General features: G+C 41.4%; 1 protein-coding gene across 5 annotated transcripts in view; it reads left to right on the forward strand.

Moving 5' to 3' along the window:
- The window catches only part of LOC126187641 (retinol-binding protein pinta-like), an 80190-nt gene that overhangs the window by 31793 nt on the left and 28778 nt on the right, over positions 1 to 19619 (forward strand). For 4 of the 5 annotated variants that reach the window (XM_049928840.1, XM_049928839.1, XM_049928842.1 and 1 more), the window contains 2 exons: positions 3941 to 4190; positions 13580 to 13690. In XM_049928840.1, the coding sequence (XP_049784797.1) occupies positions 3941 to 4190; positions 13580 to 13690 (361 nt within the window). The remainder of the gene's footprint in view (positions 1 to 3940; positions 4191 to 13579; positions 13691 to 19619) is intronic. The other variant, XM_049928841.1, reaches the window with a different exon arrangement.

A 19619-nucleotide genomic window follows, 5' to 3' on the forward strand; every position in this document is an offset into this window, starting at 1 on the left:
GACTGACGACACTTTGACGGAGAGATGACTTGGAGCGTGAAACACTGAGTTCATTAATTTGGACTTACGCCTAAATCACGTATTTTCTAGTATAAAAGTCGTACAGATTACTAACAATAGGACGTACGTCATTTTTAAGGACATATGAAAGGTTCCTGCATTACATTCAAGTCATGGGAGTGATTATCGGCGCCACAGCTTGCTCTTTCATCAAGAAATGAGACCAGAAACCTCTGAAGTACGAGGGTAAATCAAATAGTATCCGCAATTTAGTTATATTTTTGTGTATTTGGTTGTACCGTCGTTTTACTTTGATCACGCATGCTTTATTTATTTGTTGTTATATCTTTTCAATTTTCAAGTTGCTAGGTTCATTATCGCTGCCGTGCTGTTAATCATGGCTGCTCCGCTGTCTATATGCACCAAGGAAGAGAAACGTTCAGTGGTCGGTTTTTTGTCGTCGGAAGGCCGAAATTCGTCGAAGACTCTCGGTACAGTACGGGAACAGTTTTTTCCCACAACTGAGTGTCTATGAATGGATTGAAAAATTCCGAAATGGTTTTCACAAGTGTTACGCACGATGAAGGAGCCGGACGACCGTTTACCGCCACAAATGAGGAAACCATTGAGCGTTCACGTGAAATGATTGTCTTAGACACACGATTAACTATTGAAGAAGTGGCACGTCATCTGAAAATTAGTCACGGTTCTGCCTGCAAATCATCCACAAGTGACTTGGGTTTCATAAAGTTTATGCAAAATGGGTCCCAAAACAGCTCACACAGTTGCATAAACAAACACGCTTGGACATCTGCAAAAAAACATTTGGATCGATATGATAAAGAAGGAGACGACTTCTTAGACAGGATCATTACTAGTGACGAAACATGGAGAGCAAACGGCTGAGTATGGAATGGAAACATCCAAATTCGCCGTGGAAGAAGATGTTCAAGACCCAACGGTCCGCAGGAAAACTGATGCTTACGGCCTTTTGGGACGCACAAGGTCCAGTACTGGAACATTATGGGGAAAGGGGCACAAAAATAAGCAGTGTACGTTACAGTGAGATGCTTACCGCCAGGCGAAAGCCTGCAATTCGAAACAAACGCCGAGGATTGCTGTCAAAAGGTGTTGTGTTGTTGCACGACAATGCCCGTCCACATACTGTTGCCCACATTGCTGAAACGCTCCAGAAACTCAAATATGAAGTACTGGATCATCCTCCATATAGGCCAGATCTTGATGCTTCTGACTTTCATTTGTTTGGTCCACTCAAACAGGCATTAAGGGGCCGTCGATTTGTCTCTGACGAAGCAGTGAAAGAAACGGTGCATTCCTGGCTCGCAGCTCAACGACAACCTTTTTTCATGAGGGAATCAGGAAGCTTGTACAACAATGGATCAAGTTCGTTGAAACGCAAGGAGACTATGTCGAAAGATGATGTTCTTGTAAGTTTCCTGTTTGACTGCAATAAAATTTTATAACTACTTTGCGGATGATAATTACCAATTGGCGGATAATAATTACCCCCATATTAGGAACGGCTCTCATTCCAGATTAGGTCTGTGGCTAAGATAATTGCAACTAGAAAGCCTCGCGTTTCTGAAGATGAGATGTTCGGAGAAGAGGAAGGTTCACTTGTAACCTCCCCTTCACTTATCGACCTTAATGACAGTGAAAAATTAAAACGCTTGTACCTAATGGAAATTTGGGAAAAGCAATCGTCACCGAAGTTAATTTGTCGGTTAAGAGGGAGGAAAGGGTTACATCTAAATGAAAGGAAAAATGCCAATGAAACTGGTGGAAATTACTTTTGAAAAGGGGTAAAGTTAATAAAGAAAGTAAATGTGCGGCCATTACGTTAACAATTAACTAGCGGTAATTACATATTTGAGATATGGGGGAAATTACGGTCGCCAGTCCTATGGACAATTACTATAGTAACTGAAAAGGAAAGGTTATTACACATATAATTAGTACTAGAAGCGTGGCAACTGAAGGTTGACACGTGTAGTGTGAAAACTGAAAGTTTGTCAAAAGTAATAAATTTCACTACACTCTGTCTTAATTTAGCAAAAGAATTAATAAAACCGGAAAATTGAAAGTTAATTTAGTGACTGAAGTTAATAGTGAGCTTTCTTTCTGAAGCACATCGAAATTCAGTAAAATACGGTTAGTCTTGGACTACCTCAACAATCATTTCAAAAGCTACTGGAATCTACGCAATTTAGAAATAAGAGATTTAACTTTGATCTTGAATTAAACGATTCTGAACAATTAACAATAGTAAAATTTAGTACATACCAAGCTGAGCTGCAGTCACAGGTAAGCTAAAATACGGTAACAAAATTCGCTCTCTTAATTTGTGACTGTGTAATCTGAATATTGTAGCCAGCTATGAATACCTTAACTGAACTTTGAAATTAAAGCAGTGAAATCGAATGATGCTGGCGTTTGAATTTCAACGACACTCGGGTTCATTCCGGAAAAGGAAGGGACCCTGCTTGGTAATGCAATTGGGACAATGAGCAACAAAGGTAATTTTGTGATGCAACAATTTTAAAAGCTGAGGTCTGCCATACAGTTCTAAAACTTTATGTGCTTCCAGTCTTCCTTGTTGGTTGATTGAAGGTTTGAAGCCGTCGATCGAGGAGGTGGCGACAGACACTCATTGTCGGCCGTCGCTGTTGCAGAAGCTGGATGTTGGCGCGCCTCCTTCTCGACACGGTCACCAGGCGAAACGGGCTCTTGATGTGCGCCAGCTAATGCTTCCCGTCCGCGACACCGTGTCAGAAACTATCATCGCAAGTCGAGTGCAATTACATACTGTTCAACCCCGAAAGCGCGGCAACTCGCGGGAGCATCACACAACACACCTGCTCCACTGCACCACCCCAGCCAAACTCCCTCTGCTTTGCCCGCACTCCACGCGGCAGAGTTAACACTACCTAAGATCCTAAACATTTTGGTTCTCCACACGACCTATTGATGTATTCGTTCGATAGCATAGTTTTCCCTAGGCCAGACCCAGCGTATAAAAACAAATAATATTCACAAAACAAACCAACACATATATATATATATACACAAACAGTAAAACAATTACAATATATAAAGAGACAGAAATGTCATATCTTCAGGTGACAAAATAAGGAAAAATCTATAGTACAATAGATGGAAATAGAAGGATATGCATTTCCCGCATTACACACTGTATGGACAATGAACAGCAGATTAATGGAAAGTTGAAATGTTTTAAAGGTATACAGAGAAAAACTAACTCAAAACTTTAAATAGCATTTCTCAAGTCAAGTTTTTAAAGTAATCTGCACGATTAAAAAACAGCTTGGTAAAATTGGATGCCGATTTAGATTTAATAAAATGGGCAGTTGTAATTTTAGCTTGAACCTTAAAGGGAAAATGAATTTTTCATAAATTTTGTTATCTGTTTTCATTTAAAGGTAACAAAATAGGTCGATTTTCCGTACATACATTTTCAAGTGGCCGCCATTTTGAACTGCACTTCAGGAAATTTAATTTTCGTTGTTGATGCTCTAGGTAACTGAATTATGATAACGTACATATGTTTAATCTTGATTGCAGACATATACTTCACCCTCAATCGTACGAACTGTTAGGGGCGCACTGGTTTTTGGCCGCCATTTTGTGATGTATAGGCTCGTAAATATACAGTCCAAAAGATATTTAAATAGTGTTCAACATATATAATTTTATTTGTTAACAACTATTTGTATGAAAAAATATTTTTTTGCTTAGAAAATGTAGAGCATGAACATAAAATAAGGCACCAAGACGGGAAGCCCCTGTTCGTTCGTCCTTGGTACGTGCCTAGATCACTCTTTCGTTTCGAAAACTCTATTCAGTGTATGATGTAGACGTTAAGCGATTTTTGCCTTAGCAGTTTGTTACTACTTTGCAGGACTCTGGTAATAATGCCACGTCTCACGGAGGACGGTCACCGAGTAACCTGCCTCACTGACATTTGTCCCGACGCAACGAACATGGAGATGTTCATGGTGTCTAAATTGAAACTAATGGCCACAGAATACATTCTTTCATTCGACTATTCTATTGGTTACATTATCATCATGGATATGAAGAATCTTTCAGCTGCACATGTAATGAAGATAGGCGTCCGTGACATTCGGGCACTGGAAACTATTGTCAGGGTGCGTATCTCTCACGAAATATTAATGTTATGAACAGTGTGAATATATTGCTAATAATGAGAGATATTTTTCTCTTTTTCTCAATTCTTTTCTTCCGTTTTATTTATTCTGTACGTACAGGGTGATCAAAAAGTCAGTATAAATTTGAAAACTTAACAAACCACGGAATAATGTAGATAGAGAGGTAAAAATTGACACACATGCTTCGAATGACATGGGGTTTTATTAGAACAGAAAAAAAAGTTCACAATATGTCCGACAGATGGCACTGGACAGCAAAACTGCTACCGTGACGAGTGAGAGGTACGCCGTTATGTTACAGAATCGCATCGTTCCCAGCCTGGCTGATAAACACCTGCTGGAACGTACGATGTTTATGCAGAATGGCGCCCACCCCATATTGCTAGACTTGTGAAAGATCTCTTGCACGCGTCCTTTGGTTATGATCGTGTGCTCAGCCACCACTTCCGTCATGCTTGGCCTCCCAGGTCCCCAGACCTCAGTCCGTGCCATTATAGGCTTTGGGGTTACCTGAAGTCGCAAGTATACCGTGATCGATCGACATCTCTAGGGATGCTGGAAGACAACATCCGACGCCAATGCCTCACCATAACTCCGGACATGCTTTACAGTGCTGTTCACAACATTATTCCTCGACTACAGCTATTGTTGAGGAATGATGGTGGACATATTGAGCATTTCGTGGAAAGAACATCATCTTTGCTTTGTCTTACTTTGTTATGCTAATTATTGCTGTTCTGATCAGATGAAGCGCTATCTGTCGGACATTTTTTGAACGTTTGTATTTTTTTTGTTCTAATAAAAACCCATGTCATTCCAAGCATGTGTGTCAATTTGTACCTTTCTATATACATTATTCCATGATTTATTCAGTTTTCAAATTTAGCCGGCCGGAATGGCCGAGCGGTTCTAGGCGCTACTGTCTGGAACCGCGCGACCGCTACGGTCGCAGGTTCGAATCCTGCCTCGGGCATGGATGTGTGTGATGTCCTTAGGTTAGTTAGGTTTAAGTAGTTCTAAGTTCTAGGGGACTTATGACCACAGCAGTTGAGTCCCACAGTGCTCAGAGCCATTTGAACAATTTTTTTTTTTTCAAATTTATACTGAATTTTTGATCACCCGATATATCTTTGATGGTTTAGAATATTATTTTCTGTTCAGTTTTGTTTTTTAATGCGATATGTTACTATGTTTTGGTTTATTTACATTGCTGCAAGAATCTCTTCCAACTCAATGTGCAAAAGTTTTAGAACGTGTTTCATTTTCTTTGTAATGCTTATGTGCAATGCGCTGTGCAGAGTCAGTTGCAATATGCAGCACTATTGTATGAAAAGAGAAGTGAGGGCGATATCGACAGTTGCATGCGAAGAGTGCAGACGGATGGTGTACAGTTTTGTGGGATCCGTGTGGTTTAGCTTGTGTAATCGTGCTAGACTGAAGCACATAGAAATTTATGGCCGCGTTCCTTTTTTTTAGACTCTTAACATTGTTAGTTTCATTCAGTAATATAAACAGCAGTGACAACGTTTGCGGGAATGTACTATTATTGTCCTGAGAACTGAACTATTTTGCAACTAACGGAATTGTTTAAACTAAATACTTTCGAGTTAATATCTCGTGTGCAACTTAATGAGCTACCACGCGCACTAAAACATTAACTATCGCCGTGAAGACTTTCAGATTGATTGTAGTGTGTGGCGCTGTTCTCGCCAGAACTGTAAATTCGCGATCGTGATTGTTAAAAGCGTATGGTTCGTAATATCAATATCATTGGGTGGAATTGAATAAGACACTGTTTTCAAACCGTGTAAGGAACGTCAGACTCAGACCCATGCGTATCGAACGTTGTAATCGCTCATATACGAAGTCAAATCTATACAACGATTACGTCCGACCAGCCAGTGACCACAGAAACGCGAAGTAGGATAATATTTTCTCATGGTGGAGCCTATCTAAACTGTGTTTACGTTTAATAAGAAATCATACTGTGGTAACCTCATTGTCATGTGCGAGTATATTTGTCTTCTACAGTTGTATCTAAACGAAATTATCGTTGTTTCTTAATTATTCACGAATGTATTTGTGAGAGTTTTCGTGTTAAATGTTCTACTGATGTTTGTAACAAGACTTTTACATGGTTCCTTTCGGTAAGTTAGGAAAGTAATACAGGTTTCCTTTGAGTTTAAATAACCGAATTCACGGTCAAAATTACGCAAAGCAGGTCTCTGAAAACCGGTTTCTTCGCAACAGGCAGTCCTACAGAGATGTATAGCTCGGAGTATACGATCGCGTCTGATGCATAACCGAATCTGACTCCATTTCTGCATTGACCATGATTATATTCATAATGAAGGCCATCTATCACTAACCATTTAGTAGATTTCAAAATTAAAAAAATTCGCTGTCATATTTCTGTCATTGTAGTCAATTAGAACTACAAAATCTATGGAAGCAAGTATTTCATTATCTAGTTGCTGTGACTAATTTGTTTGTAGGCGTAGTTGCTATCTAAATGCCTGCCTAGTTTTTCTATTTGTTTCTAGTGATATCGCTTGACAATATTACGTAATGTACGCTGAACAGAGTAGTGGAGCTCCGAAAAGAAATTCTATGTAGAATTACGAACTAGCAGCCATAGTGGTGACGAAAATCTAGATGTAAATGTTGCCAGGAAATAAATTAAGAAGGTGTTTTGTCCCTACCTTCTAAACGAGTAATTATTTTAACTATATTTATATGAATCCGAAAGTGGAATAAATTATTAAATTAAGATAGCTTAGTTGATATTATTATTTGTTATAATTCTACGGATGGCAGTTGAAGATTAGATGGTTAGATGTAATAACTAATGAGCAGATAATAAATCGAGATAGGCGGAAAAACTTGGCACAAGTTGACTGAAAGAAACGCTTAGGAAGCAAAGGTAGTTGCACGCTCTGTTCCAAACAGAGCTCGCAAATGACCACATGCAAAACTTAATACATATTAGCGAGTCTGCAAAAAGAGCGATGCGCAAAGCTTACGGCAACTACCACCGTCACACCTTAGCAACCTGCCTTGCCCAGAACTCGAGAAAGTGATGATGATGATCGTTTGGCGTCATCGGCTGGGAGGCCCCTCGCGGGGCAGGTCCGGCCGCCTTGGCGCAGGTCTTATTACATTCGGCGCCACATTGGGCGACCTGCACGCCGGATGGGGATGAAATGATGATGAACACAACACAACACCCAGTCCCTGAGCGGAGAAAATCTCCGACCCAGCCGGGAATCGAACCCGGGCCCGGAGGACGGCAATCCGTCACGCTGACCACTCAGCTACTGGGGCGGACTCTCGAGAAAGTGTAGGTCCTACGTAAAACCACTAAGTAGATCTAAGGCTTCTATCCAGTCACTAGTTGATAAGTGTAGGGGAAAGGGGGGGGGGGGAGCATAAGAGAACAAAAGCCGAAGTTTTAAATTTGGCATTCAAGAAATCGTTCACGCAGAAGGATTGTAAAAACATACCGTCGTTTGACCGTTGCATGGACTCCCGCATGGAGAATATAGTAATAAGCATCACTGGTGTAGACAAACAACTAAAAGTATTGAAAGTAAATAAGTCACCAGGTCCTGATGGTACCCAAATAAATTCGGTTTTGCGAAACGTACTCTACAGCATTGGCCCACTGGAAAAAAAAGGGGCAGGTCACTCCTCTGTATAAGAAGGGTGAAAGAGCTACTCAGCAAAATTACAGAAGAATGTCCTTAACGCCGGCCGGAGTGGCCGAGCGGTTAAAGGCGCTACAGTCTGGAACCGCACGACCGCTACGGTCGCAGGTTCGAATCCTGCCTCGGGCATGGATGTGTGTGATGTCCTTAGGTTAGTTAGGTTTAAGTAGTTCTAAGTTCTAGGGGACTTCTGACCACAGCAGTTGAGTCCCATAGTGCTCAGAGCCAATGTCCTTAACATCCATTTGCTGCGGCTGAACAGATTCTGAGTTCGCATATAACAAATTTCATTGAGAAGGAAAAGCTTCTGTCCACAAATATGCACGGTTTTAGAAAGCATCGCTCGTGCGGAACTGTCATTTCTGGCATGAGATCCTGAGAAGCCTTAATGAAGGCCGACAGGCGGATTATATATTCCTAGATTTCCCTAGAGCATTTGACACCACACCACACGACACTGTTGATTGTTAACGAGGGTACAATCATACAAAATAGGTTCCCTGGTATGAGAGTGGCTCCACGAGTTCTGAAGTATCGGAACCAAGTACGTTGTCCTCGACGGCGAGTGTTCATCGGAGACAAGGGTATGGTCAGGAGTGGCCCACGGTAGTGTGGTTTTCTATGTACATAAATTTTCTGTCGGACAGGTTAAGCAGCAGTCAATGATTGGTTGCTGATCATAGGAAGGTGTCGCTGTTGAGTGTAGGAGAAGAAAAGATGAGTTAGACAAAATTTTAGTTGGTGTGGTGACCTGCAGCTTGCTCTAAGTTAAGAAAAATGTTAGTTAATGCAGAAGAGTAGGAGAAACAAGCCCATTATGTTCGAATACAGTACCAGTAGCGTGCTGCTTGACACAGTCTCGTCGATTAAATGTCTAGGCGTTACATTGCAAAATAATATGAAATATTTTTCCAAAGAAAATTCCGCACTGCCTGTATCAATGATTTTTATTAAATCTGCGACCGGTTCTGCACCACTTATCGGTGCACCCTCAGGCAATCTGTACAAAAAATAATATAATAAGAGCTCATATAAACTATTCAATCCCTCAGTTCTGAGGTATAGACTGAACATTTAAACAATCAGTTTTTTGAATGAGACAAGAAAGTACTCACATACGCTATTTATAACAAGGTAACGCTGAGCATTGCCCCGTAGCCACTCCCCAACATTCACGTCCAATATACCGTCACCTGGTGAGAGCGGTAGTTAAAATTTAAAAATCTTTTTTAAATAATTTTTAAATGATAGGAGCGGCAATGACCTAGAAAATAAAAATAAAATACGATGCTTATAAAGCTCCCCTAAACACGAACAACGAAGAGCGCAAACAGTAGCATCAATCGGTGATATGGTGACCCGCTATCCAGAACAACATGCGGGTGTTACACGTGGAAAATAAGGACAACACCCTTAATGTTTTGGAAGAGGTTGAAATCCCATCGCTCCTCACTTAATGCCCAGATCGCTCTGAGGCACAAGGGTCATTTAGAAAATTTTGAGTACTTAAACAGGTAGCTTTACCCCTATAGTTCTCTTGTTGGTAGGTTCTGTCCTATATATTTTTATGCGTACTCAGGGCCTTACGCATTCAGAACCACCACATTTGGGTGGCCGGTGTGGCCGAGCGGTTCTAGGCGCTACAGTCTGGAACCGCGCGACCTCTACGGTCGCAGGTCCGAATCCTGCCTCGGACATGAATGTGTGTCATGTCCTTAGGTTAGTTAGGTTTAAGTAGTTCTAAGTTCTAGGGGACTGATGAACTCAGAAGTTAAGTCCCATAGTGCTCAAAGCCATTTGAACCATATTTTGAACCACCACATTTATTATTCTTACGGTTTTAACTAACTGCCGTATTTTATATTGGCCACCTAGTATGGTATTAGACTTTAAAAAAAATAGACATAAGAATTTGTTTATGAAATGTTCAGCACCCCTCCCCTCCCACCCTCTCTTCACATCTTGTACACGTCATCCGGCCTCTGGCGTGTCCAGTGTCGCGCGGCTCCTCTCAGCTTGCACGGTAAGTTCTGATATGTTTACATGGCCCTAATTCCGCTGTTTGATCATGTAATGGTTGCGCTGTTCGTCGTTCGTGTTTAGGGGAGTTTTATCAGCATCGTATTCTTTTTATTTTCTTATTTTCTAGGTCATTGCCGCTCCCATCATTTAAAATTTTTTAAAAAAATATTTTTAAACTTTAACTACCGCTTTCACCAGATGGCGGTATATTGGACGTGAATGTTGGGGAGTGGCTACGGGGCAATGATCAACGTTACCATGTTATAAATAGCGTATGTGAGTACTTTCTTGCCTCATTCAAAAAACTGATTGTTCAAAAGTTCAGTTTGTACCCCAGAAATGAGGGATCGAATAGTTTATATGAGCTCTTTATTATATTATTTTTTGACAGATTGCCTGAGGATGCCCCGATAAGTGGCGCGGAACCGGTCGCAGATTTAATAAAAATCATTGGTACAGCCAGTGCGGAATTTTCTTTGGAAAAATGTCGAAGTTTGGCTGTGGTTGCCCGCCCTACAAAACAACATAATATGAAATGGAATACTGGGGGAGGTGAGTGGCAGACTTCAGGTTGTTGGAAGAATTTTAGGAAAGTGTGCTTCATCTGTAAACGAGTCCGCATTCATGACACTAACGTGAACTGTTGTTGAGTACTGTTAGACTGTTTGGGATCCGCATCTTGTCGAATTAAAGGAAGACATCGAAGCTATGAGGAGGTGGGCTGCTAGGTTTGTTAGTGGCAGATTCGAACGTCAAGCAAGTAGTACGGAGATGCTTCTGGAACTCAGTTGGGAATCACTAGAGGGAAGGCGACATATCGAGAAGCGCTCATGAGAAAATTTAGATAACGGGCGTTTCAGACTGACTGCCGCCAACGTAAATTTTTCTCGTAAGAATCATGAAGATAAAATTAGAAGAGATTATGGGCCGGCCTGCGTGGCCGAGCGGTTCTAGGCGCTTCAGTCTCAAACCGCGCGACCGCTACGGTCGCAGGTTCGAATCCTGCCTCGGGCGTGGATGTTTGTGATGTCCTTAGGTTGGTTAGGTTTAAGTAGTTCTAAGTTCTAGGGGACTGATTACCTTAGATGTTAAGTCACATAATGCTCTGAGCCATTTTTAGAGATTATGGCTCGTATGGGGCATACAGATAGTTGTTTTTCCCTCGCTCTATTTATGAGTGAACAGAAAGGAAAATGACTGGTAGTGTTATAGGACACCTTCCGGCACGCACCATACGATGGGCTTCCGGAGTATGACTGTTGATGCAGATGTAGGAAGAAAAGATCACTAGAGAGGATTCATCCTGAGGCATCAAGGAATCGTCAATTTGGTAGTATAAATGTGAGTGTTGAGGGTAAAAACTGGAGGGAGAATAAGGCAAGGATACGGCAAGCGCATTCAAATTGGTGTAGGTTACGGTAATTGTTCGGAGATGATGAGGCTTAGATGGGTAGGCTAGCGTGGAGAGTTTCATCAAACAAGTAAAATTTGTACTGAAGTAAAAAATTTATAATCATTAAGTTAGGATAGCTTAATTGATACAATAATATTAGTAGTACTTGTTGTACTTGTTGTTGTTTATGTTATCTACTGACTGTCTCCTTTGAGAATGATATTACATAATAATAACGATTTACGAGGGTGAGTCAAATGAAAACCTTGAATTTGTAAAAACAAATCGAAATTTCGCGCCGTTGTCCTGTAAGTTGGTAGCGTGCTACAAACAGCGTGCAGAATCGCTTGTAGGTGGCAGCATAGTGCAGATGCACACATGCCGTCGCAGTGTCAGTATAAAGATTGCTGCCCCACTTGCGACTTGTACCATGGAAGAACAGCGTTCCGTTATTCGGTTTTCGCGTAGTGAAGGTGTGAAACCTATTTAAATTCATCGACGAATGAAGGTTCAGTAGGGTGATGCATAGTTGTCTCAGCAGCAAGTCTACGAATGGAGTAGGAAGTTCGCAAATGGTGTGGCTTCAGTGGAAGATGCTCCTCGTCCAGATCAGGCACAACGAGTTGTGACTCCACAGAACGTTGCAGCAGTTGAAGCCATAGTGTAGGAAAACCGCCGAGTGTCACTGAATGACATTGCAGCATGTTTACAGATTAGTCATGCGTCAGCACACTACATTGTGCGTGATGTGCTCCAGTTTCACGAAGATGGGTGCCACGGCAGCTGATTCCTGAAATGAGAGAACGACGTGTTGATGCTTGTGAAGAACTTCTTCGGCGCTTTGAACGAGAAGGTGACGGCTTCCTTGCAAGAATCGTTACTGGGGACGAAACCTGGGTTCACCTCCACCAAACCGGAAACGAGTGTCTTCCTTATCCACCACACTCACCAGACCTGGCCGCAGGCGATTTCCGTATGTTTGGACCACTCAAAGACGCAATGGGAGGAAAGAAGTTCCGTTCTGAAGAAGAGGTACGCCACACGGTGCATGAGTGGTTGCGCGGACTACCAAAAGAATTTTTTTCTAGAGGAATTTATACACTTTGTAAGCATTGAGCGTGGGGGAGATTATGTTGAAAAGTGATACAGCCTTGTACCACTTCTGCACAATAAATAATATTTAAAAAATATTTAAGGTTTTCAAAAATGGTTCAAATGGCTCTGAGCACTATGGGACTCAACATCTTAGGTCATAAGTCCCCTAGAACTTAGAACTACTTAAACCTGACTAACGTAAGGACATCACACACACCCATGCCCGAGGCAGGATTCGAACCTGCGACCGTAGCAGTCCCGCGGTTCCGGACTGCAGCGCCAGAACCGCTAGACCACCGCGGCCGGCTTTAAGGTTCTCATTTGATTCACCCTCGTATCTTACAAATTAACACATGCGACGAGCTGCTGTGCAGATATTCTGTACAACTGAATTCAGCTGTCGCCAACGGTCTTCGATATTATCTGCGGGATTATAAGTATTCATAAGTGCAGTTTTACGTCATATTCCTCACTCTTGTATTGCTCTTCGTCTTAATAACGAGCAAGAGGTTTGGTTAAAAATTGTCCCATTTTAAGTAATTTTGCTCCAAAATGTAGGTCTTGTTAGGAAAACTCATTCGCCTTTGATTAGGTGCGATTAAGCATAAATTTTTGTTAAAACTCACAAATCAGGTACTGAATCTATTCTGCCGAATATATCACATATTTACGGTATTAATATCATATCCAAAGAATGTTCTAATTCATGTACCTCTGTCCGACCCGTAACGATGTTCCCACACAAATAATTCCTTCGATGATGGAATCAGCGATGTCTCAACTTGCTTCACTGGAGCTCCCGCAGGGTTCTTTTACGGGGTGTATTTGGTATTTTAAAAGATGGAGAGAGAGGGAAAGAGAAAGTTTGGGGGGGGGGGGGAGGGGAATCGGAGCAAAGGAAAGGGGAGAAGAACCAACGTATACATGGAATTGTGCACGAATCGCATTAACTGCTTCAAATGGAAGCTGCGCACGAATTTAAGAACCAACATGGGACTTAATCTTAAGTCTAATGGTTGGCAGCATAATATGATTTTCACCTTAAATTTTTCTCAGATTGACTGATACGTTTCACAATATTAATTAATCTATATCTATGTGTTGCACTGTAAACTAACGTTGTCCCTTTTGTTTTCATGTGCATTTCACAGAGAGCATATTCCCGCCGTATTGTGGCCGTACACTTGATAAATGCACCGAAGGTAATTGATATGTTACTTTCAATCGTGTATCCAGCCATTCCGGAGAAACTGCGGAGCAGGGTGAGTAAGTGGATTTGACTACAAGCGCTCTGGTAATTGGTTTTAATGATAGCCCAAAAAGCAGTGATGTTCGCCAGTTTATATGTATTATGTAATAAATTTGATTTGCAAAACCACTGAAGTTTCTCCTTTGCCTTAACACGTCTCTGACTGGAATATGACGGCACGAAACTGAAATAAACAACCATTAAGAATAAGAAATGAAAATTTCGAATTTATGAATTACAGGACGGTTATTTTTAACTGCATATTAAAAGAAAAAGCGGTATATTTATTCGATAATCGGTTAGTAAGCACATTTGACGCTTCTTAAACTACGCAGACGCACCTGCTTATGAAAAAAATACTGTCGGTCACAGTGAATTTCAAACTTTTGTGTCTACTATCTTCTGTTTTATCATTCATAAATGAATTTCTGCTACTGAGATAGCTCCTAATTTCAATGAGCAACGATTCTGTGTCTGGCTTCGATCGATGTAAATACACTAATCAGCCTTAAATACACCAATCAGCCCCGTGCATAGTTAATTTTTATGTCTTGTGAGTAGCAAATGATTGTTATTACTCTTCCGGCCGCGGTGCCGAGCGGTTCTAGGCGCTTCAGTCCGGAACCGCGCGACTGCTACCGTGGCAGGTTCGAATCCTGCCTCGGGCATGCATGTGTGTGATTTCCTTAGATTAGTTAGGTTTAAGTAGTTCTGAGTTCTAGGGGACTGATGACCTCAGATGTTAAGTCCCATAGTGCTCAGAGCCATATGTGTGTTCTTACTCTCAGTATTAGAAATGTAGCAGTTAAGCAACTAATTTTCCATATTCCAGACAATTATGACCCACTAAGTTATTGAAAACGAAAAATGTTACGTCGGTAGTAATAGTATTGTTGTTGAATTATTTACTAAATGAACACAATGAAGTGAACCGATTGTTACTTTCACCGAAACAGTACTACAGACGCTATTTCACATTCTGAATATGCAACAATCGTATAATACAAGATACTTCCTGCCCCGTTAGCTCCAGTAACGGGTTTCTCTATTAGACTGTTCTTAAGTATCAAATAATTATTTCACACCAGCATGAGTGACTCTTCTAGAGTCCTTAATCGTTCCTACATAATGATTGTATCCATCTAAAACGTTTCTGACCCGTGCTTCCTCCAAAATGTATTCTCGTAACATTAACGTATTTTTCTAGGTATTCCACGTCTTTTATGTTCAGTATTCAAATTACCTTTGCGTTTAGTACATCCAAATTGCCTTCTTATCCTTGGACGCACATTCTTCCCGAATGCTAACGTCCACTTATACTGCTCTCCAGTATTGCATTGCAGAAATAAAAGTTAGAGACGTCTCTCCTAATAAGGCTGTTACTGAGATCGTAATGTTTTTATGGATAGCTTTCTTGACGAGTCCTAACCTTTCATTTGTCTTTCTTGCTTTCAATGTCAGCACATTTCAACACAGCTTTGATATCTTTCCTCTTATTTTCAACTTTTCATCACGTGCTGCCTCTTTCTCACTGTTACTCATTGCTTGTTTTCTGCTGTTCACAGTTGCACCCTAAAAATAATTCATTTTAATAGTTTGCAAAAGTCTTCATTAAATACAATACCCTGGGTATCGGCATCCAGTGGCATATCGGAATCTAAATTTGTCCTTTGCCAATCCCACAACATTCAGTACTGTTACAGTAGAACTTTTGTGTTTCACTACGAATATAGAACCAATAAAATGCTAACAAACGTGATTCGGAAGCTGTTGACATTTATAGAACGCTTTATATCTTATATTTAGACAGTTATTGTGAGCAAATTTTGGAAGCGAGTAATCCATCTGTTCTTTTACTAATTACCACCAAGAGTAGGGATCGTTTGAACTTCAGAACCCGATATTTGCCAAAACGACGCTTAGTAGACTAATTTCTAGAATATTTTTCCTGTATAATACAACTAGCTGACTACCTGGCATTGCAAAGGTATGCACTTAACCCAGATTCTTAGCCCATCTCTACCTACTCCCCCCCCCCCCCCACCTCTTTACCTGTTACCCGCGCCCTCTTCTCTGTCCATCTCCTTCACCTCCTCGCGACTCCATTCTCTGTCTTTCTCCTCCTGTCCCAGTCTCTGTCTGTCTCCTCCTGCCTCCTCTAATTGCTCTGCTTCTCTCCATATCCTCCATTCCCCACCTCCGATTCAATCTCCAGCTGCCTCTCTCTCTGTCCATCTCCTGCTCCCCTTCTCTCGGTCCATTTCTGCCTCTTCTCACTGTCCATCTTCTCTTCACTTTATACGTTTATTTGTTCCTCACCCATCTCTATGCCCATCACTTCTTCTTCCCTCTTTCAGATCATCGCCTACTCCACACTCTCTATATCCATCTCTCCTCTTTCCTGTTTATCTGTAGTGATTTTCTTCCTGTAGCTTCTATTTCAGGCAGTTCACTCTCACTGAAGGCATGTCTCCTGAACAATGTGCCCTACAGTGGTGTAATTCGGCAGATATATTTAGTGGTGTATTTTTACGCTGTCTGCGTAATGTGTTGGAAATAGAGTTAGTTGACAGACGAAATGAAGCATAGCGCATGACGCGCCATTTCTTCATTTAGCTCAGTGTTTTTGATGTCATATCTATCTACTATTCCCCCCTCCCTCCATTTCTCCCCTCCCATTTCTTTGTCGGTGAGTCCTCCTCCCTCATATCTGTGTTCAAGTCCACATGCTCCTCTCCCCTTTCCTCTCAGCCTTACCACCTCCACTCCACTAGAAGGTTGCTGGTACATATTCCCACAGTATTTCTTTACAGCTAGTAATATGTGTATCACGTTTGGTTGAAATCAACGCAGATACTTAGGAGAAGCTTTGCCAGAACACGCACATGTTAATATGCACTGACGGAAAGAAAGTGGCAAATCTAAGGTGGAGTTGTGCGACATAAACCAAAGTTAGTCATCATTCGATGACATGTATTCAAAGTTCGCGCTAGTCGTATAACAATGGATCTAGTAGCGTTATTATGAGGATGCAAATCTAATTTGCTTTAAAATGAGAAGTGTAGCGTTCGTGTGCGTAATTACCTTTGAGATTGGACGCGATGAGCTGAAGTTAATCAAGAACGCCTTTAAGGCGACAAAGACACCATAATCCACACCTAACAAAGATTGAAATAGGTAATGTAACAGGGTTGCGAGAAGCTGGATGCATCTTCTCTGATATTGCAGAAAGCCTTGGCAGGAACATAGCCACTGAACATGACTGCTGGCAGCGGTGGTCACGGGAATGTAAGATCGCAAGAAGACCGGTCTGCGAACTGCCGCGTGGCACTACTGAGAGGGTGGCTCTGGTGCATCGCACTGCGTCCACAGCAGCAATTGGAGCAGCGGTTGCTACCACAATGAGACAACAAACTGTTACAAACCGCTTATATCAAAGACATTCTAAGACAGGCCCCCCTGTAGAGTACATTCCACTCACACCAAACCACCGCCATTTGCGAGTTCAGTGATGTCATGCGAGAGCTCACTGGAGGGCAATGTTGAGAACTGTTGTGTTTCCTAATGTAGGCGTGTTCTGCCTCGGTAACAGTGGCATTGTTAGGACGCCAATTTCGGGCCTGCAGCCAACCTCTCTGCGTACTAGACACACTCGACCTACACCTGGAATTTTGGTGAGGGGTGCGATTTCGTATGACAGCAGGAGCGCTCTCATGGTTAGCCCACGCACTCTGACTACAAATTTGTACGACAATCTGGTAATTCGGCCTGTTTTGCCTCCATTCATTAACAACATTCCTGGTGGTGTTTTCAACAGAATAACGCTCGCCCTCATACGGATGTTGTAACCCAACACGTTCTACAAAGTGTCGACATGTTGCTTTGGGTTGCTCGATCATCAGGTCTGTCTCCAGTCGAATACATAAGGGACATGATCGGACAACTCCAGTGTCATCCACAAACAGCATTAACCGTCCCTGTATTGACCGACGAAGCGCTACTGGTATGGATGACCATCCCACAAATTGACAGTCGGCACTGGTGCAACACAACGCGTACATGTTTGCGTCCTTGCATTCAACATTCTGGCGCTTACAGTTGCTATTAATGTACTAGCATTTTACATTTCCAGGGGCTCATCTCACGCCTTCATTAACCAGTGATCTTGCAATGTTAATCGCTTAAATATATTACCTAGCAAATGTATAACCGAAATTTCATTACGCTACATTGATTAGAATTCGGTGTTGAGATTTTTCTCTGTTAGTGTATTGCAAATAGCTTTAAGTACTATGGGACTTAACATGTGAGGTCATCAGTCCCCAGTGTATTGCACATATATTTACGAAAATACATACATATTTGTACACATATTTCACCTGTATCTCTAGTGAATTTCTTCCTGTAGCTTCTATTTCCGGCAGTTCACTCTCACTGACGTCATGTCTCCTGAACAATGCGTCGTACAGTGGTGTAATTTGGCAGATATATTTAGTGATATATCTTTGTACTGTCTGCGTATTTTTTTGGGAATAGAGTTAGTTGCAAAGACGAAATAAATTAAAACATAGCGCATGACGCGGCATTTCTTCATGCAGCTCAGTGTTTATGAAGTCATATTTGCTGATCTACACGTTTTTTTTTCCCGTCTGAGTGGTTTGATACGGACCGCCAACATCTTTGTCTCAGAGCAGCACTTGCACCAACTTCCTTAATTATTTGCTGGATATATTTCAATACGAGTTTTCCTCTACAGTTTTTATACTCTGCATCTCCCTCTAGTACCACGGAAGTTATTCGGCGATGTCTTAAGAGATATCCTACAATCCCGTCCATTCTTCTTGTCAATGTTTCCTTACATTCTGTTCCTCGCCGATTCTACAGAGAACCTCTTCACTCCTTACCTTATTATCAGTCCACCTATTTTTCAACATTCTCCTATAGCACCACATCTCAAATCCTTCGATTACATCCTGTTCCTGTTTTTCCGTAGTTTATATTTCACTACCGTACAATGCTGTGCACCAAACGGATATTCTGAGAAATTCATTCCCCAAATTAAGGCCTATAATTCATACTAACAGCCTTTCTTGGCTAGGAATGATCTTTTTGCCAATGCTAGTCTGCTTTTTATGTCCTCCCTGATCCCTCCGTTATGTGTTAGTTTGCTGCTTACTTCGTGATTACCAATCCTGATGTTAGGTCTTTCGCTGTTCTCGTTTCTGTTACTGCTCATTACTTTCGTCTTTATTCGATTTAATTTCAATCCATATTCTGTACTCATTATACGTTTTCGCTCCATTCCATTTAGCAAATATTTTAATTCTTCTTCTTCTTTCACAGGGGACAGTAGTGTCACCAACGAATCTTATCATTCATGTCCTTTCACCTTGAATTATAATGCCACTCTTGAACGTTTATTTCCGTCATTGCTTCTTCGATGTATACATTGAACAGAAGGGGTGTCTTACACCCTTTTTAATCCGAGCATCTTCGTTCTTGGTTCTTATACATATTGTATATTACCCATCTTTCCCTGTGCTTACTTCAATTTTCCTAACAATTTCGTACATCTTTCACCATTTGACATTGTCGAACGCCTGTTACAGGTCGACAAGTCATATATACGTGTCTTTAAAGCCAAACTGAGCGTCATCTAATACATCCCAAATTTTCTTTTTCGTTCTTTTGTTTATTATTCTTTTCGGAAACTCGCATGTATGAGTTGTTTAGCTGATTGTGCGATTGTTCTAGAACTTGCCGGCTCTTGCAATCTTCTGAATTCCGTAGATAATTCTTTTCCAAAAGTCAGATGGTAAATCGCCAGACTCGTACATTCTGCACACCATTTACCCGAGTGATTCTAGAAATTCTGAATGGATGCTATCTATCCCTACTGACTTATTCGATCTTAAAGCCTGGAAGGCTCGTCTAAATTCTGA

This window comes from Schistocerca cancellata, chromosome 5 (assembly GCF_023864275.1).
Source record: "Schistocerca cancellata isolate TAMUIC-IGC-003103 chromosome 5, iqSchCanc2.1, whole genome shotgun sequence".
NCBI lineage: Eukaryota > Metazoa > Arthropoda > Insecta > Orthoptera > Acrididae > Schistocerca > Schistocerca cancellata.